Source organism: Passer domesticus, chromosome 1 (assembly GCF_036417665.1).
Source record: "Passer domesticus isolate bPasDom1 chromosome 1, bPasDom1.hap1, whole genome shotgun sequence".
Taxonomy (NCBI): Eukaryota; Metazoa; Chordata; class Aves; order Passeriformes; family Passeridae; genus Passer; species Passer domesticus.
The window spans coordinates 22,433,803-22,460,480 of NC_087474.1; the positions used below are offsets into that span (position 1 = coordinate 22,433,803).

The window sequence follows — 26,678 nt, forward strand, 5'->3', positions numbered from 1 at the left end:
CGCGGGGCGACGGCATCGGCCGGGCTGCGCCCCGCGCCATTGGCGGGCGGCGGGCGGGGGCCGGGCCGGGCCGGGCCGCCTCAGGGCTCGGCCCCCTCAGGGCTCGGCCCCCTCAGGGCTCGGCCCCCTCAGGGCTCGGCGCCTCGGTGTTTGAGTTGCTGGGTGTCCCCGAGCACCCACACAACGCGGTTCTCCTCGGGGAAATGAGGCTCATGACGGTGAGCCGTCCCTCGGGCATCCCTGCCGGCGCCCCCGCTGACAGCCCGGGGCGCTGGTTTGTAAGGCTGCACAGCGCCCGGAGAACGAGGATGGCTTATTTGTGTTTAATTCCGGATGCGCCAAATGTTTAATGTCAGAAAATCCGCGTATTGTTTTTGAAATGAGTTTCTAGTAAGATCTAAGGGTTTAAGATCAAATAGTGCACAAACCTGCATTTGGAAACAGAGACCTCATCACAGCTGAGGTCAGCTTCTTGTCCACATACAGTTTTTTAACTCAACAGGCATGCATGTACCTTAATGCATTTACAGAAAATTCTGGTTTAGGTAAGTCTTTTTGAGGCAGTATTTGTTCATCCAGTGAGTCCAGTCAGTTTCTAAAGTTTAAATGTGTAAATCTGGGAATACGAGCAGGAAGCTGGTTAATCATTATGTACAATGAGACATTTCAACAGAGTACGGTTGCAAAGATTGTCTGTAATGCTTTTAAATAAATTTTTGCAGAGTCCAGAAACCTAAATTCTCATAAATTCCCTACTTCATCTGAAATAAACTATTTCTTTTCATCAGTTCTGAGTATTTTTAGTTTTATCAACTGGAAAAGGTACAGAGGCAAAAGCATAAGCTTGTCACTGAATTAATATTCTTGTAGTTTGGTTTTGGTTTTTTTTTTAATGTGTAATATCCTGTGGTAAACCCTGTATCAAGGTCTCATATGTGCTAAGTATTACTAGATGAGTGGAGGTAGCAGAGAACGCTTGTGAATGCTGAGATGTGAATGGAATCATTCCATTCTCTTCATATCAGCTGTGGGATCAAATAAAGTCTTCAATTTGCTGACTGCAAGCTCTGAAGTTTCCACACTTTCCAGGGCCAAAGGAAATTCGTCACTGCTGTATTGACTGAGAAAGAGTTCTGTCATATTTACAAGCCTTGACAATTCTTTTGGAGGACATGAGAGCTGTCACTGGTCACTACTGACATTCTGCTCTGTCAATTTATGAAGTAAGGACATTTTTGGTGGAGTAGTGTCAGTCTCTTTCTTCCAAGGGAGAGGATTTCCAGATTAATGACCTATATATGAATATAGGTTTTACTTAATTTTTATGTAATTACTAATTATACTTAAATTTATATAGAACAGTAATTTTGTACACTATTTTTATATCTTTAACCTATAGTAGTAACAATTAAGGTAAAGCAGAGCTTTTGCAAACCATGTATGTTTTTTCTGTTGAACCTGTTTCTTTTTTCAGTCAACAGCCCAGCTTCAAACTGCATCCAGCCGTATGCTGACAATGGTTGGGAAAATCCCACCTCCCTGGAGCAACTGTTCCTTGCCCCAAGCAGCAGCAGCACATCACCCCAGGACCAAAGGCTTCCCTCCTGAACAAGCTGCTCACTGGGGGTCAGGGAAATCAGTTATTTCACTTGGTAAAATCCTGTCTGGTTTTTTTTGAGTTTTAAATTCTCAATTATTCTTTTGACTTACAGGGCCTGGCTGAGTGTTCTACTCAAATCTTTGCTTTTGGCAGCTGTACGGGTTCTTATTTTTAACAAAGTGCTTGTTAGATGGACTGCAGGTGGTGAGGCTGGGCATCTCATGTTTACAAAGGCACAAGTGTCAGCTTTGCCCATCTTGCAGCTCATTTTCATTGGTTTTTTTTGTTTGGTTATGGTATTTAGTTTGGTTGTTACTAATGGTCTGTCTCAGTGGTGTTGGATTTCTCTCTGTTCCCATTTTTTTATTTTTGCAGATGAAAGGAGAGCACACATCTGCCTCACCCCAGCAGGGCAGTGCAAGCTCCTATGTACTCAGGTGCCAGAAGCCTCTGGGACTGCAGAGTTGGGCCCCTGCTGCTCAGGGGTTCCACTGATGTGCAACATCTGCAAACCTCTGTCTTGCCAAAATGAACAGTTTCCAGTTTACCTGGTAAACTCCAGAGCAGTTTCCAAAGTGCTTTCCCTTAATTTAGAGTCATTCCTCTGGTCCCCTCTGATGCTCTTCTTACACACCTTACAAAGATGAGCCTGTTACAAACCACTGCTCTTTGGTAATAACACCTGCTTTGTGTAACATTTGGTGGCACTTTCATGCTGGCTACAAAAATAGGAACACCAAATATGACTTGTTTCAAACAATTTATTAGGTAGTAATAAATAAGAATTTAGCAGAAAGGACTATACAGCAATAAGGCATATTGATAGTATAGTTGTATAGGCAACTGACACACCTTCCTAACATTTTCCTCTAGTTTTCTAAGAAAGTGCTAGGTAGAGAAATGGATTTCTGATACCAGTGCCAAGTGATAGCAGGGATGCACGATGATGGAGCTGACTGTTGCATTATTTACCTTAAATAAAGCATAACAAATCCATGAAAATTTACTGTTATTTAGGCCTGTGAAGTTTAAGTAGAAAATTACAGCTTGCTAAGAAGAATACAAAATACAAGTCTCCTGTTCATGTTTTTAACAGCTTACTACTTTAATTTCTCAAACTGCAGTTACTAGTAAGGTATGAGTAAAGTTACTATACAACAGCACAGTTCTTCACATTCATTTTAGCTTTTATTTGAAAACTTAGAGGCAAGTGCTAATTTTTATTTTTTTATAAAAGCTTTTTTTTTTACAAAATATTGCACACTGTTCTAGCATGCAGTTTACACGGAAGAAATAGTCAAGTGCACTTAAAACCCTGAAATACAACCAGAAACTTCAAAGATTTGTGTTACAGATTCTATTTTAATGTACAAGGATATGTTTCAGACTGCATAGAATCCCACCTTATACTTGGGACCCAACTTGTGGAGCCCCAACCCTGACTCTACAAAGAGCAGGCAGAATGCTTACAAACTGTTTCTGATGTCCTTGTCATCTTCATTCCTTCATCCTGCACTGCTTTTAGCCTGAAGAAACTGAATTGATCAGTAAGAAAATTAATTTAAGAGAAATAACTTAGTACCTCCTGTATGAGCTTTTGTTACTGCATATGTGTTGCAATCCAGGGTAGGATTTTTAAAACTTTCTGAAGTCCTCTGAGTAAGGTTCATCTGTAAATCCCTGTCTCCCTCTCCTCCATACATACACTTTATATTGCACAGCAAAAGTAAAAATTCATTTTACAAAACAAGCATGCTAAACATTCAATATGGCTTCTGAATGATTTAAAGTATTTCCCTTTTGGCATCCTCATGCAGTACTTTAGAATAAATATGAATACAAAGTATGAGAAAGTTAAGAGTAAAAATAAAGCAAGCTAAAATGTTTGTCAGAAACCAAATAAAAAACAAGAGTTTATCAAAAGTAGTTGCTCAAAGGTCTAACTGGTCTTTTAAGCATATTTATCAATAGTATCTTAAAAATACAGGGTGTCTACAAAATACTGCAACATATACCACCTCCTTGATGTTCCACCAATGACACGAAAGGTAAATAGGTTAACTGAGACTTGCTTAATGGCACTGGTAGTCCCATATTTCTCTGGGAACAACAGCTTTACTGGATTCATGCTCGTCGAACTCGGTAAACCATTTAGATTTCATCAGCTTTATTGGTTAAGCTCAAGCCCTACAATAGTTAATATATGAAACACAAAAATACTTATAAAAATAATAGATATGTTGTATAGTTTTTTTTAAAAAAATAAACCATGCAGCTTCTGTACAAAGTTAAAAAAACTGTACAAATTGACTTTTCTATTGTGTAAAATTCATATACATGGAAGTCCTGTTACGAGGAGGAACAAGTTGTTTTTTGCTCAGCCATCAGATGCCATCTCATAACTATTGTTCATTTCCATCACTCGTTTCTTTCAGTTGGCATTAGCTGGCCATTTAATTTCATCAGGAGTTTTACAACGAGTCCTGCCTATGTAAAGGGAAGCAATTCAATTCTATCAGCATTTCAGAACTATGACAATCAAGTACATGACAAAAGCAATTCTCAGTTTTATCCAATCTCAAACTCCATTACTTTTGATCAAAAAGTTAGTGGTTCCAGCTCTCTGAATCTCTTTATATTTGGAATTAATCTAAGAGAATGAGGGATTGGGCACATGCAAGAAACAGTTTCAATTAAACAAAAGGTTTATCCTAATGATTATAAATGCATTTTATGTATTTTGAATTCGGAAGGCTTCACACGCCAAGAAAACAAGCAAACATTCTAAAATATTAATAATAAAGTTTTAAAATAATTTTGTGGGGGCTTGGCTTAGGCTTCTTTTATACCATGCAAGGGTGGTTAATCTCAAGAGGCTTGTGTATCTAATTTAGGAAAAAAAATAATTGAACATAAAGGATGTAAAATGATAGTGCTTACCTGCTTGGTATGTACAATAAAGCTCATTTTGTTTTCCAGACTGTGGATTTGAAAACACGTATCTCCATCTCCCAACTGCCACATAAAGCAACCGTACTTTAGGCTGAGGAGTAAAGCCTATGACCAAATGTAGGAAACTGTCACTCAGAAAATATCCTCCATACTTGCAAACTGAACTTCCCTTCATTCACAAAGACAGGATTCAGACATAAACCACTACATTCCACAATGCAGTTGTAGTTCATAAAGTAGTAAAGTGAAAAAACACACGACTTTGTTAGTGACTTATGAAGACCTTAAAATCAGTGGAATTTTCAGTCAAGTTTAACTAAACAGTTGGATAGGAAATGACTTCTCGTACAAAGATTTTAAGAGAAGAGAATTAGAATTAAGTTTTATAGTTATTACTGGCAGTTCACTTAAGCTGACCTTTGTTTCCATGTTGAGGAGGTGCAGCCCTTTTACGTTTACTCCTACATACACTTTGATGACTTTATGGCTACTTGAACTTGCTTTGGTGAATATCTGTCCTGTGAAAAAAGCTGCTCCATAAGTAGGAATTTCCCAGCAATTCTGCAAGAACATGCGCTGAAGGTGATGCATCTCCTTACTGACACCTTCACTGGTGCTGAGATTCTAAAAATAAAGAAACAATAGCAATCAACAAGTCCTTCCAAACAGTTGTGATTGTTTGAAGAAAATCCACTGTTCAGTGCAATCCCTACTAAATGCTTATTTCCAAAGTGCCTTCCCATCAGCCATCTTCCTACAGCTAAATTAAACCTTGGAGCCATGGAAGGGCTCAAGTGCTAGAAGAGACTGAGGCAAAACCCAGATACCTACATGAGCCTTGGAAATCTGAGCACAGACACACAGCCTCTGAAGGGCCCCACAGCTTTGCCTCTCCCAGAATTAACTGGGACTTGAGATCAGCAGCTATGCACCCATCTGACACCAAATGCATCACAATCCTTAAAACTAAGTATTCTTCCTCCTTTGAGAGAGTCCAATCCAGTGAGATATGCTAAGATGAGCAAGTACCTCCTTCCAAAAACATGGATTGTTTTTTTTCTTTTCTAAGCAAAAGAGAGGTGCAGATTTCTTTTCATTAGTGGAGCCTTCATTCAGAATGAGACAGGTTTTTCTGTTCCTTCCTCTTCAGTAAGAGTGCAGCAGTCAGAATAAACTATTGCTGGAGTGCTCCTCAAACCAGAATAGTAACAACCCTCTAACAAATAAAAAATTGGTTGGGCTGTGGACAAGATCAGAAGCCACAGACACGAGGGAAAACACAAATCTTCCGCAGTTAGAGGGCCGTGACTGTAGGTGTGGTAGACAGGATCAGCTTCTCTGGATCCATACCCTGCCTTAGAGCTTACCTGAATTCTACACAGCCATTTCTAACACATAAAATCTTCAGAACGAAAGACTGCAACTTCTTTCCCCTTCCCCCCATGCCCCACACCCCAAAATAATGTCCCAAAAGCAGAAATCAAGAAAGCTAGGCTCATTCTGACATATAATTTGATGACAGAGTAGATGACTTTGCTACACCATAGTCTTAGACCACCATCACCCTCTCCATCTCTATTAAAAAGAACAGGAATGATCTGATAATTTCTGACAAAAAAAGGTGTGAGCACCAAAAGAAAGTTTATGACTGCATAATCTCATGTCAAAACGAGCAAGGTTTAAAAACATTCACTAGGTACTTCTGCAATGTTTCCTGACAGCTACCTTTAGTGATGCACATCAGCTGGTACAGTTCTCTTTCTGACACACCTCACTTTTTCCACAATTACTTGTGAAGACCACAAATTTAATCTGACCTCATTTGGAACTCACAGCCCTCAGTTAGATGCATTTTTACACAAGCAGCCCAAGTCCAAAAAATTTAACATTGTTGCTCAATTAACTGCTCTAAACAAAGGAGTTTGTGTGTGTGTGTTTGTGCATGTGTGTGCACATCAGCAGCACTACCAGGTCCCTGAGATACAAGTTACACTGACAAAAAGGACTTTGGGGATCTATTGCTACAAGCGGACATGGAAATTTAAATCAGAGTAGATTTTTTCACACCTATGCCTGAACTGGAATTGTACCCAATGCAGAGCTAACACTGAAGGCAAATGAACAGATAACAAACATATTTACTTCTAACAAAGAGATCTGTAACTGTACAAGAAATATATTCCACAATGAATTCCAAAAATTCAGAGCATACACATTTTTAGCTTTTTATACCAGTATTTCTGTTCATTAATTGACAACCAAACAGTCAAAAATGTTTAAGAACAGGATTTTCTACTACCTGCTTATTTATCTTACCTTGTATTCATGAAGTATCCTGTTTGTCCAATGAGGAGCTTTGCTTTTTAGTTTAGTTATTGGTACGATAGATTTAAGATTTTCTTCACTAAGAGAAAAACAAAGAGCAACAAAGCTTTTCTTCACTAAACAAAGTAAGAAAAAAGAACCATGTCTGCCACAGTGTACCTTCAAGTCATATACTGAGCTAGACAGTCAGCTCCTACTCCATCTTGCCTCATCAGATGAGATGGTTTCCTAAGATACAGTGCAATTCTCAGTTAATGAAGATCCAGCTTTACATTATGTGTAAATAATGTAAAGCTGTCACACATCATGGACGTGGCATGGAGAGGAAATGTCAGCAGAACACACAACACATACTTGGCTAGAGAGCAGTTTGGTGAATTCCAGGTTGGAAGCCAAAATTATATATAAAATGCCATTTACATCAGCATATCACATACTTAGAAAATATGACAGACTGTAGACACTCTTCCTTTCACTCCTGCAGTAGCACTACCAGGGACCCAGCCCAATTAATTTCCACATTGAAGTTATATAATATATTACATGAAAGAGAAGCTACTTACATCAACTGCCTTTTTAAAAAACATAAATTGCAGAAAAGAAAAAAAAACCAAAAAAACTAAAAGGCAGAATGCAAGCCTTTACTAGTTTTTTACAAACAAGAACTAGGGATATATTTTTGGAATTACCAGTCTTTTAATGAACATTTTTGTCAACTACAGAAAGAAAAACAGATTATGAAACTCCTCATCCATATGAAGAAGAACTATGTGAATATGGATGGAAAGCATGTCCAAATGGCTTTTTATCTAGCCAAACCTATCTTTGCAGGTAGACCTGTTTGTAGAGCCAAAAACTTCCACTGAGCAGGATGAACTTGGAACCACAGTATTGATAGGCCTCAGTGTGGAGAGGAACACCACCCTGCAGCTGCTGGGAGCCAGCAGGGAGTAGTTTCATGCAAAACTCAGCTGCACTGAACTGCACACTTGTACAAGAGGACAATCCCACTTAAACCCCGTTCCCCTTATGCTCCATCGACTGGGTGTTCAGCTGCAGGACAATACATGCAAAAACCCATCAGGCCAAGGCAGCTCAGCTGATGCTGTGAATAAGAGAAGATGAGAAGCACAGCAGCATTCCAGAACAGCACAGCTGCAGTTCCATGAATGAAGTGAGGTGGAGATGGCAGGGGGTGAAGGTGCACACAGCAGAGAACTGGAATCCTCACGGGCTTAGATACTGCTGCAGAAATGTATGTGGGAAGAACAAGCCATCCCAAAATAGCTCAGCTACTGTTCTTCTGGCATGCAGAGAGAAGGGGAGAGAAAAATACCATCTGCCTGAGCCCTACTGGTGCTATGGGTTTGACTAATTTAGTACAGCATTTCTCCTGCAAATGACAGGAGACACAATATCACTGCATGGTCTGTCCAAAGAGGGAAAATCAGTCCCAGACATTGGTCCAACTGCCATAGTAAAATGTTTCTTCAACATTGCTCAAGGCCTCAGTCCTGTCAGAACCCTTTAAATAAATACTGTTGTTTATTTTGGTATTTCTGTATCTCAGGACAGATTTTACATACTACAGAACCTCCACCCCTCTGTCTAGGACTGCAATAATTAAGATAAATACATTTTCACATACAATGCCCAACTTCTATTAATGCTACAAGGGTTACATGATTACTCTGAACTGTAGCTCAGTGAAGAAAACCAACAAATACATCATACCTAAAGTCTGAGGGTTCCATAGGAAGTGCCATCTAAAAATACTTAATCTAACCCATAATTTTAAATTTTAAACATATACTCACTTTAGAAAGCCCTGTTTATGTTTCTTGCTCTCATAATTTCCATAGACTATTTGTAGAAGAAGACTTGCCAGTGTAATCAGCTTTGCATCAGGTGATGTATAAAAACCTTTCAGTAAATTATATCTGGCCTCATCAAAAAGTATAAGAATAGCCAAGGGATCCTCAATCTGTTAAAAAATATTTAAATAATATTATTTCTTTGTAAAAAGGAAAATAAGCTTAGAAACTATGAATAGCATTTCTCACTGATTCAGAGACAGAAGACAAAGGTGTGATCCTGACTGAAGTGTACATTTTAGTGGTGCTTTGTAATAGAAGCATTGTTTTTCATTTACTTACTTCAACACTTCACTGATCTAACAAACAAATGAAAGGCAACTAGCACACCATGCCCAATCTAAAAGTTCACAGAAATATCAGTATATGTGGATTTCTTCCCCCATAAATTCATTTTCGGTAATATGTTTGAATAATCCCATTGAAATTGACCAATTAAATAACTGAAAAACAACAGCACAAGGAATAAAATCAGGCAGGTTGTTTTTAGCTGTATGACAGACAGAGACTGACACATGGAGACATTGGATAAACCCAACTGAGAGGGTGAGAAAGAGAGAGAGAACAAAGATGGCAGGAAGACAAGAGAGAGGAAGGGAAGAATGTGAAGACTCAAACCATTACAGAAAAGGAGATGTCAGGTTTAAAAAAGTTTGGAAATTACTACAGTCACTATACACTCAGAGTGTTGACGGTCCAAGTGTTGTGAGTCTGACCATAATTTCATTCACTTCCAAGTCCTGACCTTTTTTTCTATTTCCAGTGGAAGTCTCACATCCCTTCTCAGGAAAAGCTGTGAAGTTTCCCTTTGAGGATCCAAGTTTGTCAGTTCAGTGAATATTTCAGGCCAGTCTCGAATATGCTGCAAAGGCTTGTGATATGGCTTCAGCTGGAGACCTAAAAAATAACAGGTTTGTTTCTAAATAAACAAACAGAATAACCCAGCACAAACACACACACATACACATAAATGCTGCACCAAACCCAGAGTACCTGAAATTGAGGACTCATTAACAAACCCTATGTCTTCCCTATGTTTTCTAAACTGCTATATAGAAAAGATTTTGAAAATATGGATTTATTGAAAAAACTCTTAGCATCAACTCACTAAATGCAATAGTTTCTCAAGAGTGAAGTGCTATTTAAGAATTTAATGGAGTACCAAGACTGGCCTTCAAAACACAGTAATAAAACACGAGAGACTCCTGTCTCTTTTATTGTGGCAGAAATATAAAGTCCAATAATCTTATTTCTGACAGAAAAATACAGATATAATTTGTCTCATAAATGTATCTGCCCTTTTTGTATATATATAAAAACCACAAACTTTTCAGAACAGACATTCTTCTTTTCAGAAGACATTCTTCTTTTTAATCTGTAAAATGTCTTGATTCTTAACAGGCTAAAGTCAATCAATGTTTCATGTTCTCTTGTGTATATGAGAGCTGAGAAATTAATACAGAGCTTTCAGCTACAGTCATACTATGTACCAGAGTCTGTATCTTTGGCTTACTCACTCACCCTGTCTGTCCTTGGGTTAGCACTTGGCTTTTCCTAGGAGTGAGGCTCTAGGAGGCTGTATCTGCCTCACGCTCACTGCTCTGGCTTTCACACTGTGGCATTTCACATGATATGAAAAACGTAAATGGATACATTATAGCGCAACATCTTTCACTGGGAACAATCTGTTCATTTAACTTATCCATCTTACATTCAAACACAGAAAAGCATCATCTGTTCTACAAGCAAGAAACATACTGTCCTTACAGTTGTACAGAAACTGCAACATACTTTATAATGAAACTTGTCCATTAGTTGTTTGAAGCCATAAATCAAGAGCTCATTTTCAAATCTAGGCTAAATATCTAAAGAATTACTTGCTGTTACAGAAACAATTTATCAGTGAGCTCTTCCCCCAAAAGCAAGGGTAATACTTCAGTGATTCTATGACAACATTACATACATATTTAGAAAAGGCAAAAGCAGCAATACTTTAACCCTCAAACACTTCCTTTTCTTCACATTAACATCTGTGTTTAGCTGAGGGTTACACTAGCCATAAAAATACAACTGTAGCACTGGCAACAGTAAATAAAATTTTAAATGCAAGGCTGCTGTGTTAATGACACTCCCAACACAGTATCCTACCAGACCACAACTGAGCTTTGTAATCCACAAGGTGTCCCATAGCTATCCTACGGTAGCAGTACTGTTGACCACATTATCTGAAAACATCCAACCACACTTGTTGACTCTTGGGCTTCTACTTATCTTCTAGTATGTGTCTCAAACAAAAACTGTAATATCTTTTTATGTAGATCGGAAATACCAAAAAATACCACAAATATAAATATGACATTTTACATCAGAATTCACTCCCATCAAATATATTTGAAAACTAGTTTATCAAAAATTATTTTGATGCAAAACACAGGAAAATTCATATGATTAAAGGACCTAATGAAAAAACATTAATTATCTTAATTAGTAGTTTTAAAATGACTGGACATTGGTAAAAACTACGTGCATGCAAATTGAGATAGTCTGGGAAGAAAAATACGGATAAAACCAGGATAAGCTGCTAGTAAGGCCTATGACAGGCAAGCTGGAACAGCCTCATCTTCCTGGATGAAATACATTATAGGTGCCAGAGTGATAGAGTCAGACCTATCAAGGGTACCCAAATTAAAAGCTAAAACTAGAGAAGCTCTCCACAGCTCTGAAAGCAGTTTGAAGCCTGTCAGAGAGCATGTCTCCTACTCTCCTAAGACAGCATTACTTTTTCCTGAAGGCAAACAGAAATAAACTATGATAAACCCTCAAGGGTAACCATTGTCCCTTTTACTTACTGAGGTTCTCAGAACAGATCCAGATAGTGAAGTACTGCTGAGTTTCTTGAGACAGGCGCATGCCCTCCATGATCTGCTGGACAGTTGTGTTGTTTCCGTGTTTCAGCTCCACTGAGCGGTATGACCCGTCCATACGATAAATCCGTGCCTTTTCATACTACATAAAAATGGGCACATATTTCACAAACCATTTGTTAAAATCCTTTCTGTTTGTGTTTCTAGAGAGGAAAGTAGTTTTACCATCTATCAGCAACATCTATGATGTTGGGAAAAAGAACATTGCACAACTCCTACGTATTTATTATTTACCCAAATTGCTTGTTTCATGTTCTGTGCAAGTTCTTATATTGTGTTTTTTACAACAGAACTCTAAGAAAGATCTTGCTGGTATTCTGAGGACTTCTGTCAAAGGCAAGTAGGTATTTAAAAGTTCCCTGAGGGATCTGTGCTCAGTGCCTATGCATATCCCAAAATGTTCACTTTGGTATTACCAGCAGGTTATGAATTTTTCTACCCTATACTAAAAGAATTTATTTTTAGAGGGAAGCACCACCCTTTACTCAGAACTCACTACAAGAATACAATCTCACTAAGTCTTATAGTGCTCCTGCAATAGAATCTAAATAAGTCTTATAAATAATAAATCATTTTCCCCTTCAGATTTCACTGAATTGCATGTGAGCCCATAGTATGTCTTCTGAAAGACATATATAAACATACATCAGGTGCTTAAAGCATACATACTCAAGTCATAAATCAATGAACTGTCTTGTTTTCATTTCTGTAACAGATTAGATGTTTCAGCTGCTTGAATAAAAACATTTCAGGAATTTGTTATTTCTCTTCCTCAAATCTACTAAGTCATCAAGAACTGAGTTCCTAAAAACTTCTGGAAAAAAAAGATGGATGGCTTGGAAAATGACAAGTGATTGAAAATGAGGTCGGAATAGAAAACATCAGTCTACCTTTGCTGCAGTAGTCACTGTCATTCCTACTGCAGTAGTTTATAGGGGTAGTTTATATATTGTATTAATTAAATAGTAATACATGACAACATAACATCATGCATTACGCTCTGAAATCTACTTAAAACGTGTCCATTAGTCTTTAGAGTCGTTCACATGATCTACTGCATAGTAAGATCCTTAAAATGAAGGTCAGCTCCTTCCTTAATTATCTTGGAAAATCATTCATGCAGAGTGAAATGAAGATAATTTAAAACATTAGAAAAACTGACAGGTTTAGTACCACCTACTTACAAGAATACAGGTTGCATCTGAAGTCAAAGAAAAGAAACAAGTGGGATTATATCATTTGACTAATTTTAAATCTAGTTCAGGATAAGAGGAATTGCATTGTAAGTTTTGTTTCCTATCCTAGCTCAATCTCCACTGGCTTCCAAGGAAGCCTGCACTGACTAACTGATGAAAAGCCTATTTCATAGAAGCCTGCATTTAGCCAGGTGAATGCTCCTGCTTATCAACTTATAAGATAAAAATGCATAAAGAAAGCTGATGGTTGCACTATCAAAAATAGACACAAAATCAGTAGCTCATGTGATGCTCCTACAAATAAATTGAAACATCATGTTTACATGTCTTACATGTATTTCTTGAGCCATGAAACAGAACAGAAACATTTGAAGAGACAAAATGCCAGTTTGCCAATATATTTACTCTAAATTTCAATGTGCTGCATCTCTAGTAACAGCCAGAAATTACTCTAGCTGTTCTAAAAAATTAAGTGTAAACTAAATATAAATTATAAAATATTTAGAAAATAAACTCATACAGGTTTATTTATGGCTTCCTTCAGTAGTTTTGCAGCTTCTTCCCACTCATTTTGTTTGTTCTCTTCACAGACATTCAGCGGAGATCTTCCCTGTTGATCAGTAATGTGCTACAAACAAACAGAAACACTGATTCTACACTGATTTCACTGGAGACAGGTAAATATTTACACATTTTAAGACAATTAAAATCCTTGATATCAGAGTTCAAACATTTAATTGATACACAATGGGAAAAGCAGAGGCAATCAAAAACATTTAACCATTTTTCAGTAATTGCTAAACAAGATCATTGATTTGACACCAAAATATTTCTCATACAAAAGCTAGAAATTGTTGCTACATCTGCTATTTCTATACACAAACAGAACTTACTCTGTCAATTTCAGGATGGTTTAGTAGAATTTGTACTATTTCAGCATGCCCACCTCCAGCAGCAAAATGAAGAGGAGAGCTAAGTTGACCATTCAAAAGATTTGGATTGCATTTCCCTTTCTCCAGCAGCATTCGAGTGGCTTCAACTTTTCCATACCTGCAGACATGTTTAAATCAGAACAGAGACAACAAATATACAATAATTTTTTTCAGATGATCCTAATTATGAATAAGTGTTTTATCAGATTGTCCTATTTATGAAAAAGTGTAGTTTTGTTCACACTGAAGAGTTTTAGCTTTCAAATTACACCAGATACAATGGAATATAATTAAGTTTGTAGAAATTAATATCAATTCTACACTTCTTTGGTAATGACTGGTCTAGTAACCATTGACTGGATTCATGATAGACAAACAGAACCTTGCTTTAAGCTAGCTAAGTTTGGGTAGTCGCAGCAATTCAGTCATGGCAAAACAGAGTCCAGCTTTGTCTGGAAAAAATAATCAGTGTGAGAATCAGAGTTCAGCTTCTGCTTGTCATGCAGATGGATCCTGAGGATTCTTAACCCCCATGCTTATAACTGGTAACTCTTGTGTGTATTTGATGTAAAAAGTATTTACAAACTTTCTGACAAACACTAAAAAGCAAGTAAGAATGTGGGCTTTTTATAATCAAGTTTGATTTTCATGTTATGCCCATCATCAGACACACTGACTGCAACATATACAAAAGACTAACTTCAAAGATTAAACAAAAGCATTTTTATGACTGAGAAAAGCTTTCAAGCACTTAAATCGGATTAAATCACAGAGTTACAGTCAGACATGTTGACCTCTGTAAGTCACCTAGTCTAGCTTCCCACTTAAAGTGTGTCCAGCACCAAAACATGCCCATCTCAGCTAGTGCTGTGCTGTAAAACTGCTCACAGGCTTAAGCCAACACAGTGTGAAAGTTACCATGCTAAAGTAGACCCAGTGCTTCCAGCAGGAATTAGAATAGTCAGGAGAGATACAAGAAACAATAAGTGATGACATGATCTTCACAACTGGTCTCCCCAAAAACCATTCAAATTAAAATTATCTCAAAACCTGAAGCAATGTTTCTCTTCAAAAGGTTAACACTAGCACATATTATAATGAAAGCATAAAAAGTCTGATTTTTTTTTTTATTATTATTTATTCTTTTGGAGGCTGATAAATTACATAAATGATAGCGGTAAAGAATCATGACAGCTAGAATGCACTAGATTGGCAAAACTATGCTTGACTCACCAGCATGCATAATGGATTGGTGCCCAGTGGTCACTATCCAACTGATTAACAGAAAACTTTTTATCCAGAAGGTGGCTTAGTAAATCAGAGTCTCCTTCACAAGCACTGCGGTGAAGAGGGAAATCATCTACCCACTGGTGTTCCCTACGAATTAAAAGGGGAAGCAGGAAAAACACCTTTCAGAAATACTACAATTGAGAATATCAACTTGTTAAAAGCTACAACACAACACTAATCACAGATCTACACGAAGAATAAAAGAGAAGTTCATGCAGCTAAAATGTGCCAGTATTCATACAAATAGCTTTTTTGTCATGCAGAAATCAAGCCACAGCTGTATTTACTAGAGTAAGAAATGCTTCTCTAATGTTTATAATTTACACCTTTCTTGATTCATCCTTTAACTGTTGTGTTTCAATACTTAAAGATTTCAAATAGACTTTCATTTAAAATATATATTTCTACAGTGAAGCATAAAGTAATAGAAATCTCTTTTTAAGTCTACCAAGTGCTACTGTAATAAAAGAAAACAAAATTATCCATTAATGAAAAAGGAATGTAACATAATACTTGTCCTCTGTGACACTGCTCATGCTACGTTGCCACTTTTCTCTTTTAGGAATCTGAATCTTTGAATAGTCTGGGGCTCCAAGGCCAAAGTATGGATTTATTACCACCTTGTCAACCTGTGAAGACATAATTTAAACACAACTTAAAAAATATCTTATTGAGATTTGGCTACACAATCCCCCATTCCAGTCCAAAGTTATAATAGTAACATTTTATAATGAAAGAGAATTATGATCAAATATGAGGATTTGAAAAACTAGTGCACACTTACTGCTAAATAAACAGCTCTGATGTGACCACACACTCATATCAAATAAATTAATGAACTCTAAAATGAAAATATATATATGTTTCACAAATACAAAATATAGTTCTTACCCTATTGGTATACTGAAGGTCAGATCCAAACAAAGGATTATAGATACACATATCTGCTTTCTCCAATGCCAGCATTTTACTCTTTATTTCCAGGGCAGTATAACCCATGTGCAATGAGCTCTCTGTCTGACCAGGTTCTATAGCATAGGCAGGGTTTATTACATTTGTTTTAATTCTCTCAAGAGGAGATGGTCTGAATAAAGCTGGGATGGAGTGAGACTGGGTGTGTCGTTCATCCAACCACCTGCAGGAGAAAATGAGCAAGAAATTAATTTTCAGGTAGAAAAGGATCATTTTGGTCATGCCGTCCATTATTCTGTTTGACTAGGGATTGCATATATGCTAATCACACATTTGAATTTAAAAAAATAATTATAATTTGCACAGCCAATTTTATAAGACTAAATTACTCCCTGAATGTGAAATTTGTTAACCACACTCAGTTAAACAGTTGTGTTTGCTCAATTCTGTGTGGATGCAAACTCTCAAAGAGAAGAAGATTATACACTAAGAGTAACACGGGTTGTAACCACAAAACCACACCAACATTTCATTTACTTCCAGTTTTTTAACAGTACTACTCTGAACAAATTTTGAAACTTAAAACAGTTTTTTTAAGGGTGAGTTTAAATATCTGTACTGACTTAAGCTTTTCAACTCACGTGTTTCATTAGGGAAAGACAGGAAAAGGCAGCAAACCAGAAGGTCCAGTTTCCAAACTGCCAAGTTTCTTTCACATAGGCTACCAACTGCCTTTTTATAAAGCTCTGCTGAAGTTTATTCTCTTCTCAGTGCACTCCTACTGACAGTCCTGAGGAGTTTTAGAGTCTTTTATTCTGTGCTACAAGGGGAAGTCAGTACTGTACACCTGCTGCATTTTTCCTACAACATATGCAATATAACACAGGGCTCAGGACAAGTTGTTCGTCTCAAGTTTTGGATAAATATATTTATACTGAATTATTAAATTGTTTTAGTGTTATATTAAGTGGTGCATTGAAGGTCTAAAGGCAGGTTTGTATTTAGGTTTCTGCACATGCTTTCTCACAAGCGTGAGGTAATAATGTGCTTTGCTAGAATATAATAAATTCTGTTTAGTGATTGAGCCTGGAAATAGAAGAAAGAGAAGTAAGCACATGCTTTGGACATCTACTGACAGACCACTTGGATCTTGTCTGTCCCAGAAGCATATGGAAGGATGGCAGAAGGTAACCTGCAGTTCCATGCATATGCTTAGGCCTATTTTTAAGTCCTAAATCCAAGCTATAATGCCCTGCAAAAGCAGCATTCTCTTCACTTACTCATGGTCCTGGCAGAAAGAACAGCAAAATTATAGCCATTGTGCTATAAACACTCTCTAAGGTATTTTCAGGCATTTTCTCTAAATATTTGGTAAATAAATTAGTTATGGCAGTTTGAATCTTTGAGAAGTATTGTTTCAGATTATGTGTATAGAGAATAAAAAATATAAACTATTTTCTATTATACCTCCAAGGCTTCTTGTGAGGCATGAAACACTTCTAAGTAGAACTTAGAGCCTGAAGGCATTCAGCGAGCAGCAAATAAATTTAACTGGCATGGTGGTATACATGGAATACTACAACTCTACTAATAAACTGTAAAAACCCTACACACAGAACCTTTTAGGCAATAGCCTGTAGCATGATTTTTTACATTAGCCCAAAATTTCAGCTAACTTTATTGCTGCAAATAAGTTCATACCCAAGTGTGTCTGGTATTTCTAGGTTAAGGATACATTAAAAAAAAAACAATTAAAAAAACCAAAACAACAACAACAACCCCAAAACCAAAAAACCTCTTCATGTATTCAAATTTTAAACTACTATAAATCTGGCTAAACAACTAATCACCTTTCTGAAAGTTAATTCCCTACTGCAAATAAATTTGTGTGTCTGGGGAAGATGCACTCCTTTTCTACAGGGAGATTTAATTTAAATGCAAATCTTAATGGTATACAATTACAGGATATTTTTACTACACTCTGGCAAATATTCTTACTCAAATGACAATTATGTTATTTACAGAAGATTAAACATTATGATTTTACAAAACATTCACTGTGAGCATGAACTTCCAAAAAGCTGCTTGATTTATATAAACACACCATTCTTGAGTTTGCTAAAAGACTTTTAGAAATATCTTGTCAGCGTTTCCATTTCTGATAAACATGAAGAAAATACCATGATGATTTCCTTCTTAACCACAAGAATGCTATAAAAATTATGTGTTACACTGACAAATGATCTTTTAAATATACATTTGTATTTTGATCTAAAATATAAATGTTTTCATTTGAATGTATTTTTACTGATGGTGTCTCTTACTTATCCAAGGCAATTAACATTTTTGCAGTAAGCGTAGCAAAGTGTGTGCTGGATTCACTGCAGACTCTCATGATGTCTTGTAAACAGTAGAACACAGGGCATCCAGGACTGTATGTATATTTCGTATTATCTAAAAAAGAAACATTCTCTGAAGACACATCAGTGAGAAGAATCTTATTTTCCCTTCTGCATGTTTTGTAGTTATACATCCCTAATTAAGACTACACTTTAGGGTAGCCTTAATTTTCTCCAAATAATAATTGATAGCAATTACATAGAATCCTTACATAGCAATTCACAACCCAACAGGTTGGCCTTAAAACCCCTATGTATTCTGTCACACTACAGGTTCATTTGATCAGGTTCATTTGAAGAATAAATGTTAAATGCATTCTGTTACCAGAAAAAAAAAAAAAAAAAAGAAAGATGACTCAGGACTAGGAGGGACATGTATTGGTATACTGGTAGCTCCACAATGGTATCCATTTGATAGGTTTTATCAAGTGTTATGAGTAAGGCAAAAATGAAGAAGTTTCCCCAAAAGCACACATTTTACTTCAATATTTCTAAAATACTTCCCTGACAAGTAATTTATTTTGCTTTCTAAGGAATTTATTTACTGTTTAGAGACTTACTTATTCTTCTCTGAGTAGAGAACATTGATCTGAGTAGGAGTCTTAGAGTTGCATTCAGCAAATTCTACACAAGTTAAGGCCTGTGTTTTGAAATATAACCAAATGCACAAATATTGCTTAAACCAGAATTGTGCTATTGCTACAAAAACAAAGGCAATACATTAAACCAAAGGTTTCTTCCTTGACTTTAAGGGAGTTTTGCGCCTGCCTGCAACTTTTAATGTTTAAATACAGAAAAAGCCATATATCATATTAAAACATATTTTGTAAATATGTAATGTATTATATATTTTAATTATACATATAATCATATATCAATAAGACAGATATATACAAGTTAAAGATGTCATACAAAAAAGGGAAACCCTCAAGTGAACTTCTGCTAAAATGGGTGCAGCTTCACAAATCATGCTCAGTGTTACCTTTCACAACAGTTGGAACAATGTAAAGAGAGGCCTCCTGGCCTGCTTTCTCTCCATCTAGAGGAAACTTCTTCATTAACACCACACGCTTTCCTAGCACATTATTTAAAAACAAAAACCAGACAAACCACAAAACAATTAATTAGTCATCAAAACAAAGAAAAAAAAATCTAGAGTTGGATATCTGAAAGCTTACCAGACTCAATCTTCCTACTTTCCAGGAAGAAAAAAATATGTTTATGAGCTATAGTCTAAAGAAACTGAAGAAAATTTAAATACATATGAAAAACTAAAGAATATAAACGTGTATATACCCATTAACATGAAAAAATTATATGACTGCAGACCTTTTTAACTCTTCCAACCTCGGCTGCATATTTTAGCAGTGTACAAACTAAGCTGGGCATACTTAATGTTTGGGCCATCTGAGTAAGTCAAATTAAAACTCTCCAAACTATGTAAGGAACAGAGTATTTGCTTTTAGAAAGCATTCCTCTATATGTATTAATTCTGTTATTCTGTGTTTGCTGTATTATTAGCTCTGTTATATCCACTCAGCTGCAGTTACTGTCACCTGCAACATTTTACCACGTAAACAACAGAAATGAAGTGCACAGCAAAGACCAGAAATCCTTTAGTCATTATACTTTATACCAATCTGGAAATGTAATAGGCTGGCTAAAACAAATTTGTCAGCACAAGTGTGATGTTCTTTGCTGTATCAGCTATGGAACAACAAGGAAAAAAAAAGTACTCATCAAATTCTATCTGTGATACAGTTTTGCTAGAAATATTTTCATATAGATACTGTCTTCTGAACAACTGACTTTATAATCTATCAGTTCTCTAGTCCAAGTTTTAGCTGAAGTTATGGATACAAAAGCCACTTTGATCTGGTTTACTGGAAGTTTAGCTATAAATCTAAACTTGAGGTGAAGAAGCAGCACAGAAAAAGATTCATTTATTAACAATCACTTAGTGAGCATTTTATAGAGTTGGAAGGAAAAGCAAAACAAAGGTACAAAAAAGGTTTTAGCTGTATAGTTGGCTTAGGTTTTTTTGATGAACCTCAAAATGGATCTTCTTTCTTTATACTAATTTCATGCTTTTGCACAACTTTGCCATGCCAATTTTAAAAACATTTTATAGTGCTAGCAATAGTATATTAGATTAAAATGGTCTTACCTTTAATACCCTGATTGGCTGGTGAAATTGGTTTGGTGGCTTCCAATACATAATCCAAGATGCTCTGGGTTATCTCAGTGCCTCCTTGAAGTTTAGTTTCTAGCAAAACTTTCTTTCTTTTTTTCTTTTGGCCTTCAATGGGAACTTCAAGCAGCAAAATCTTTCAAACAATAATGAAACCAAAGAAGTTTAAGCACAGCTGAAAGAAGCACAGAACTTTAAAAACTATTATTATTATTTATTATGCCACTGTAAAAGTAGTAACAAAATTCAAGAAGTACTAAATGTTGAGGAATAGAATGGTGAAGTCAGAATGACTCTGCAGCAGACTAAAGAGCAAAAGACAAGGCTACATTCTCTTCTATTATATTATAACTTATTTACTATACTATTTAAAAAGCCAAATAACTAATATATAAAGAAAATAAATAGTTTTACTTCATATGATTTAGCTCGATATTCCCGAGAATTGAGGCTAGCAGTATTTTTTGGACGAATCACAGCAACATATGCATCTCCAATGTTTTCTGGGTTTCCCATCTCTCCTTCTTACTTTATCACTGGAAATAATGAATAAACAGGAAGAAAAGGTTCAGCTGAAAAAAACATCCAACAGCATACTAAACTTCAGGATGCAGTGCTCATATCCACTGATGCTTTGCATTATTCATTTATTGTTTTTTAGCTGGAGAAATGCCAATGGCTGATATAATTCTGCTTCCTTTTCATGAAAAGAGAAAACAGGACGTCATATAAATTTGATACAAATAAGCTTATTCTCTAACCCATTTTTAAAATAAAAGCAATGGGGGTTTTTTTTCCACTTTGTAACTATCTTCCCCATTTTGCAAACCAGAAAAAAAGGCCAAAGAAATTCTGAACTCTGGAAAAGATGAGAAATTGAAAAAGAAAGCCATTTCAAAGTGACAAGCACTGTGATTTATAAATTGTGCTGTAACAATTATTGCACTTTTATGAGTGCAATCCACATGGATTTCAAGAAAATACCTGGTTTTATCTCCCCCCGCAAAGTAGAACAGAGTCTTGCCTACAGCCAAGTAACAAAGCTGATAAAAATAAACTTTAATATGGATTCATTTACTTAGTTTTATTTCAGTGGGGCTGCAAATTGGTGCACAATTCATTCAAATCAAATTTCTGAAAGGAATACATCTTTAGGCTTTTTTTTTTTAACTGATAGAAGCATTTAGATTTAAGAAAAAGCTTTGCTTACCCTTTTGTTAAACCAAGGTGACAATTCCTAAAGTCACAAAATTGTATGGAAATTATATGGAAAATCTCCTAAATCAAAATCATGTATCAGCTTCCAGGAAGAAGGTTATGTCTGACCATTTCCACCTTCCAGCTGATCATTTTCTTCATCTGCAAATGAACACCCTTTCATTCCATAGCATCAGTAAGCACATGCTTTTTGCAGATTAATTCCTCCACATATTTTAAACGTTAGTGTTTCTAGCTTCTCCACCTCTTCTAGAAGAAACAGAGGTCTTCAGATTCCTATGCCCTTAGTCCAGTATTTTTCCTGGGATCAAGACTACCTGAAAAGATATCGAAAAAACCTCAACATAAATAACAATAATAAGCATGGATATTTTCACCATCAGTTAAAGATAAATACATTAATTAGAGGATTCAATGGTGGTGTGTGAACAGTATAATATCTGAAGAGAAACAGCTAATGATTTGCAGTAGCAAATTTACAGTATTTACATTAGTATTTAGTATGCTATTTACAGTAACATCTAAAAACATGAAACAAGCAACATGCTGACTTATGAGAACTCATACTTTAGGATATTAAGAATTCTAAAAGGAAAAAGAAACAACCATCCCTCATGCACAGCTGGGAAAGGCCTACTCCTTGGGTTTCCTTACAGGTGCTTCAATACACAGGGTCTGGGTCATAGGCTGGTGTGGAGGGAACCTGCACTGACACGGCCGGGTCACCCGATGACAGGTGGCGAATAAGCACTGTCACTTATGCCATGCTCTGCCACTGCTCTGCACTGAGTCCAGTGCAGAATGAGCATGTCTGTGAAACCGACAGCGCCGAGACTTGCAATACGACTCCAGAAAACAAAGTGAGGATGAAGGGGGCGGGGAGCGGGGAGGTGTCATGTCAGGACGTGACAATAAACACAACCAGCTTCAGAAAACACCCTCACGAACTGATTCTTACCAAACCCAGGTGCTAACACCGCGCCCCCATTCTAAAGGCTGCCGGTCACCCAGGCTTCGCCCAGCACCGCCGACCCTTCCCGGCTCCCGCAGGACCCGCCGGGAGGAGGCGGAGGGCGGCTCCCGCCGGCACGCCCGGCCGCGCCACCCCGGCCAGGGAGGAGGGAGGCCGGGGCATCGGAAGCCCCGCAGCGCTGCCTCGCCTCGGCACGGCCCGAGGGCGACGGGCGGGAGGCGGCCCCGCACCCCCGCATCTCCCGCCCCGCACCGCCCGGCCGGGAAACGCCCCCGAACTTCCCCGGCCGCGCCCAGAAGCCGCCGGGCTGCGGCCCCGAGGGGCGCTCCCCCTGAATCCCCGCGGGGCGGGAGCGGCTCCCCGCGCTCAGGACCGCCCCAGGACCGGGGTGAGGGAGGTCGCCCCGGCCCCGCTCCCTCCCTGCCTGTCTGCCTTGCCTTCCTCGGTGGCGCCTGCCGCCGCCTGCCCGCCGCATCCTCCCGCCGCGCCCGCCGCCCAGGCCCCGCGTCCCGGCCTGCTCCGCCCCGTCCCCGCCCCGCTCCCTCCCACGGCGCGGTGGATCCGCTTCCCGTCGGAGCCCCGCGGGCCTCGGCTGCCGATGAGTTTCCGGGTCGGCGGCCTGAACTTGTGTTGCCGCCGCCGGTTGTTGACCGCGGGCGGAGAAGGAGGGAGCAAGCCGGAGCTGCGGGCCGGGAGCGGGAGGCGCGGCTGGTGGGCGGGGAGGCGCCGAGGCGGAGCGGCGGCCCGGGCCCGCGGAGCGCCGCCGGCAGCAGCTGTCAGCGCCGCCGCCGAACAAAGGGGCAGCGAGCAGGCGGCAGCCGCAGCGCCGTGCCCGCGCCGGGGGCCCCGGCGAGCTGAGTGACAGCCCCGGCTGTCCGTGAGGCTCTCACTGGAGCGGGCACTCCAGAGGGCGCCGTACCCGGAGTGGAGCGGGAGAGGAGCGGCCGCTGGGCACATGGAAGCTCTGAGTGCCGGGCGCGGAGGCGCCGGGAAGGGCCGGGGAGAGCCCCTGTGAGGAGCCGGTGAGTGCCCGCGGCGCTGGGCGAGGTTCGGGCGGGGGCTGCGGGAAGGCACGGCCAGTGGAGCCCGCTCGCGGGTGAAGCCTGGAGGCTCCGCACTCGGGGCGTCGGCAGCGCCGCGCATCGCGGGGGGGCCGGGCCGGGAGGCGGCTCCGGGGGCGCCTCGGTGCCGTCGGCAGCCGAGGGGAGCGGAGAGCGGGAGGAGGGAGCAGCCGGGGTGCGGAGGTGAACAAGCGGCAGGTTACCGAGGTTAGTGTGCAGGGGGCTGTGGGGAAGGGGGATGGCGGGAGCCGCGGGCCGCCGGGCCGGGGGATAAGCGGGGAGAGAGGCCGCCTCCGGCCCGGGCTCTCGGAGGGCGGGGGGCTCGCCCGGGAGCTGGCCGGGTGGGGGGATCGGTGGCAGCTCCCGGGGCGGCCGGGACCCTTGTAAAGTTTGGAGCTGCCGGATGGCCTGGCTTCAGCCCGGTCTGGGAGCTGGGCTCATGCCCGCCTTGTTCGCAGCCGGGAAATCCTGCCTGGAAGGCAGAAGCGAAAAAGTGTGAGTGGTCGGAGTGGGAGCGTGTGCTGCGGAGCGAGCTGTGACAGTGACCTGGCTTCCTGGTTCGGCAGCGCTGTCAGAGCAGCCCTTGAATGAATTTAAACGCTCGCGATCTCGGGGGTGTGGGGTTTTTGGTTTGGTTTTTTTGTTTGTTTGTTTGTTTGTTTTTGGGTTTTTTTTGTTTTTTGGTGTTTTTTTTCTTTTTTAACCCAGTCAGTCGAAAAAAATTTAGTCTTGATACCGTAGCAGTTTTATGTAAGTAACAGTGTCCCTCTCCCATGTCTAAGCACATACTGGAAATTGGGCAACTTCTAAAAATTAATCTTGATAATTCATGACTAGTCTACCTCTTATTTACAGTTCATATAGTATGCACAGGATATACAGAGTCATGAAAACATTCTCAGAAGAAAGCTAATACTACAGCTTAAATTGTTTGCATGGATCCCTCCATTATGACTAACCGTCCTTGATTGCACCTTCTTTGAGTGCATTTCTGTGCTTACCAGTTCCAGAAATGGAGCTTTAGTTGTAGACATAACATCAATAATGTGCTGTAATTTAAGCACATTCATTGAAGAGAGAGACGGCTTTTGAGAGGATTTTGGCTGTAGAGGTTAGCAATGAGACGAGACTGTGTCTTCCTTACTTGTATGGCTGTTTTATCCTTAGTTTCATCTTTTTGATTTTCTGTGTGAAGTGTGGTGGATTAATTTCTCTTTAATCTCTTGCGTACAGAGGAAAATTCCTCTTCTTCCTTGGGGGGGAAAACAGGCTTTAGTCATAAGGAAAGCAACAGCGTTTTTCAACTACTTAGAACATGTGACTTGTTTCTTCACAGAAGCAAATAGGTAGAATTTACAGCAACTTTTTTTTCTTTTTTTTTTTTGTTGATGTGGAAAGAGTAAATGGTTGTATTTACAAATCACAGAAGACGCTTCTGAAAACTGTAATTCTGGGCTTTTCTGTGATCCTGTACTCTGTCAATTCCTTCTTCAACAAATTTTACTTCTGTCGTTAATCAAAAGAATAATATATTTTAGTAATACAGTCTATTATTCCTGAATTACGGTATTGCTATAAGTCTACTAAAAAGCTAAACAATGTTGGTGGTGCTCTGTACTCATGTATATATGCATCAGCAGAGTATTATGAATGAAGATTAATTTTAAAAGAAGAATTACAACAGTGCCACTATAACAATAATGTCAAAAGCCAAAACCCAAAAGTTAGGCAAGTAAGTTTTATGCAGTCCCTTTTATTTTCGCTTGTGCCATACACATCTAGGTAGGACTAGGTATGTATGTAAGTACGTGATTGGGTTTATTGCACAGAACATGGAGTTTCCTGGACATAGTTACATATTGCATGCGAGTTTACATGTATCTCTTATGTGTTCCTGTCTGGCCTACACGCTTCAGAAAATTAAAGAAAATTAAACATGTAAATATGAAAAGGAATGCCTTCTAAAGCTGCCAGCTTTTATTCAATGGAACAACTATAAAAATGGTTTTAAAAAATGTCATTATGGTTTTTTTCACTGTCTAAAGCCTTGTTAATGCTATGGTTGTTTTATTCTGTCCTGAACAGTTTATCACTCCTGGTCTGTGACATCTCTGCTGTGATTGCTTATCACTATGTTTCTTTTTGTTTCAGTACTAGGGCTTTGTTTATTAATCATTAACTAGTTTGGCTAGCAAGTTTTGTGATTGTTTATTTTTATTTTTGTTTGGTTGGTTTTTTTTAAGGTCCTTTTTGCTTTGTGTATTGGAGGGGTTTTTTTGTTAGGTTTTTCTTGTGTTGTGGGGGGGTTGTTCATTTGTTTTTGAGGGGTTTTGTTTGATGGATTTATTTTTGCTGTTCAGATGTCATGTAGTTACCGTTACCTGAGTAGTTCATTAACTTCTCCTTGGAATCTGATAACTAGAGGTTGCTGTCGGCAGTTGTCACTGTTGAAGTTTTGTCAGCTTTGCTAAGGTGACTCATGCCAGTAAGAAGGAAAATTGAGAAGCTGGAGGTTACTGATACGTGTGCTGAACCAGTTACGTTTCTAATCATATTACTGTGTTTGCATAATTGGTAATGACACATAGCAAAGACAGATCTGTTTTACTTGAAGAGCAGCCCTGTGGAAATTCTGAAATGTTCAAAATTACACGGAAAATTCTGTTTTCAACATTATTATCATCAGGCAAGACTTTTAGTACTTTTGCTTCCTCATCCCAAAATACAATACCAAGTAGTTTTCCATGGAGCATTATAGAAATCACACTTATATATAAATTTTAGGGGGAAATATTATTTCATGCAAGATTATATTACATTTTACATTGAAA

At 38.9% G+C, this 26,678-nt stretch overlaps 2 protein-coding genes and 1 long non-coding RNA gene across 10 annotated transcripts in view; 2 read left to right on the forward strand and 1 right to left on the reverse strand.

Moving 5' to 3' along the window:
• The first annotated feature begins 120 nt into the window (after nucleotides 1-120).
• Nucleotides 121-2,847, forward strand: LOC135294586 (uncharacterized). 2 transcript variants are annotated; one of them, XR_010356663.1, is made up of 4 exons: nucleotides 121-545; nucleotides 1,090-1,223; nucleotides 1,475-1,652; nucleotides 1,976-2,847. It is a non-coding gene; the product is annotated as an uncharacterized LOC135294586 (long non-coding RNA). The 2 variants fall into 2 exon arrangements; XR_010356652.1 differs by lacking the exon at nucleotides 1,976-2,847 and having other exon boundaries at nucleotides 1,475-1,963.
• On the reverse strand, nucleotides 2,344-23,367 carry KRIT1 (KRIT1 ankyrin repeat containing). 4 transcript variants are annotated; one of them, XM_064409921.1, is made up of 18 exons: nucleotides 23,224-23,367; nucleotides 21,806-22,130; nucleotides 21,010-21,131; nucleotides 20,572-20,731; nucleotides 19,387-19,479; nucleotides 18,330-18,459; nucleotides 15,985-16,228; nucleotides 15,607-15,722; nucleotides 15,037-15,180; nucleotides 13,765-13,921; nucleotides 13,392-13,499; nucleotides 11,601-11,757; nucleotides 9,497-9,648; nucleotides 8,695-8,861; nucleotides 6,869-6,956; nucleotides 4,970-5,176; nucleotides 4,541-4,657; nucleotides 2,344-4,087 (listed from the first exon to the last, which is right to left on the reverse strand). In XM_064409921.1, exons 3-18 carry the CDS (start codon nucleotides 21,109-21,111, stop codon nucleotides 4,019-4,021), a joined length of 2,211 nt encoding a protein of 736 aa, XP_064265991.1. In that variant the 5' UTR covers nucleotides 21,112-21,131; nucleotides 21,806-22,130; nucleotides 23,224-23,367; the 3' UTR covers nucleotides 2,344-4,018. The 4 variants fall into 4 exon arrangements, with proteins under 4 accessions (XP_064265991.1, XP_064266002.1, XP_064265996.1 ...); XM_064409932.1 differs by lacking the exon at nucleotides 21,010-21,131 and having other exon boundaries at nucleotides 22,058-22,130; XM_064409926.1 differs by lacking the exon at nucleotides 21,010-21,131.
• A 46-nt stretch (nucleotides 23,368-23,413) lies between these two features.
• Nucleotides 23,414-26,678, forward strand: part of ANKIB1 (ankyrin repeat and IBR domain containing 1) — an 85,345-nt gene continuing 82,080 nt past the window's right edge. For 3 of the 4 annotated variants that reach the window (XM_064409892.1, XM_064409910.1, XM_064409905.1), the window contains exon 1: nucleotides 23,414-23,808. The gene's annotated coding sequence lies outside the window, so the exon portion shown is untranslated. Of the gene's footprint in view, nucleotides 23,809-23,905; nucleotides 24,055-26,678 lie in introns of those variants that run through there. The other variant, XM_064409896.1, reaches the window with a different exon arrangement.

Excerpts from the sequence above, each read along its gene's own strand:
- KRIT1 (XM_064409921.1), bottom strand. The coding sequence starts at position 21,111 with ATGGGAAACCCAGAAAACATTGGAGATGCATATGTTGCTGTGATTCGT. Across the intron at positions 9,649-11,600 it reads GATCTGTTCTGAGAACCTCA|GTCTCCAGCTGAAGCCATAT; the intron begins GTAAGTAAAAGG and ends GTTATTTTTTAG. Across the intron at positions 4,658-4,969 it reads TCCTCAACATGGAAACAAAG|GCTTTACTCCTCAGCCTAAA; the intron begins GTCAGCTTAAGT and ends ATTTGGTCATAG.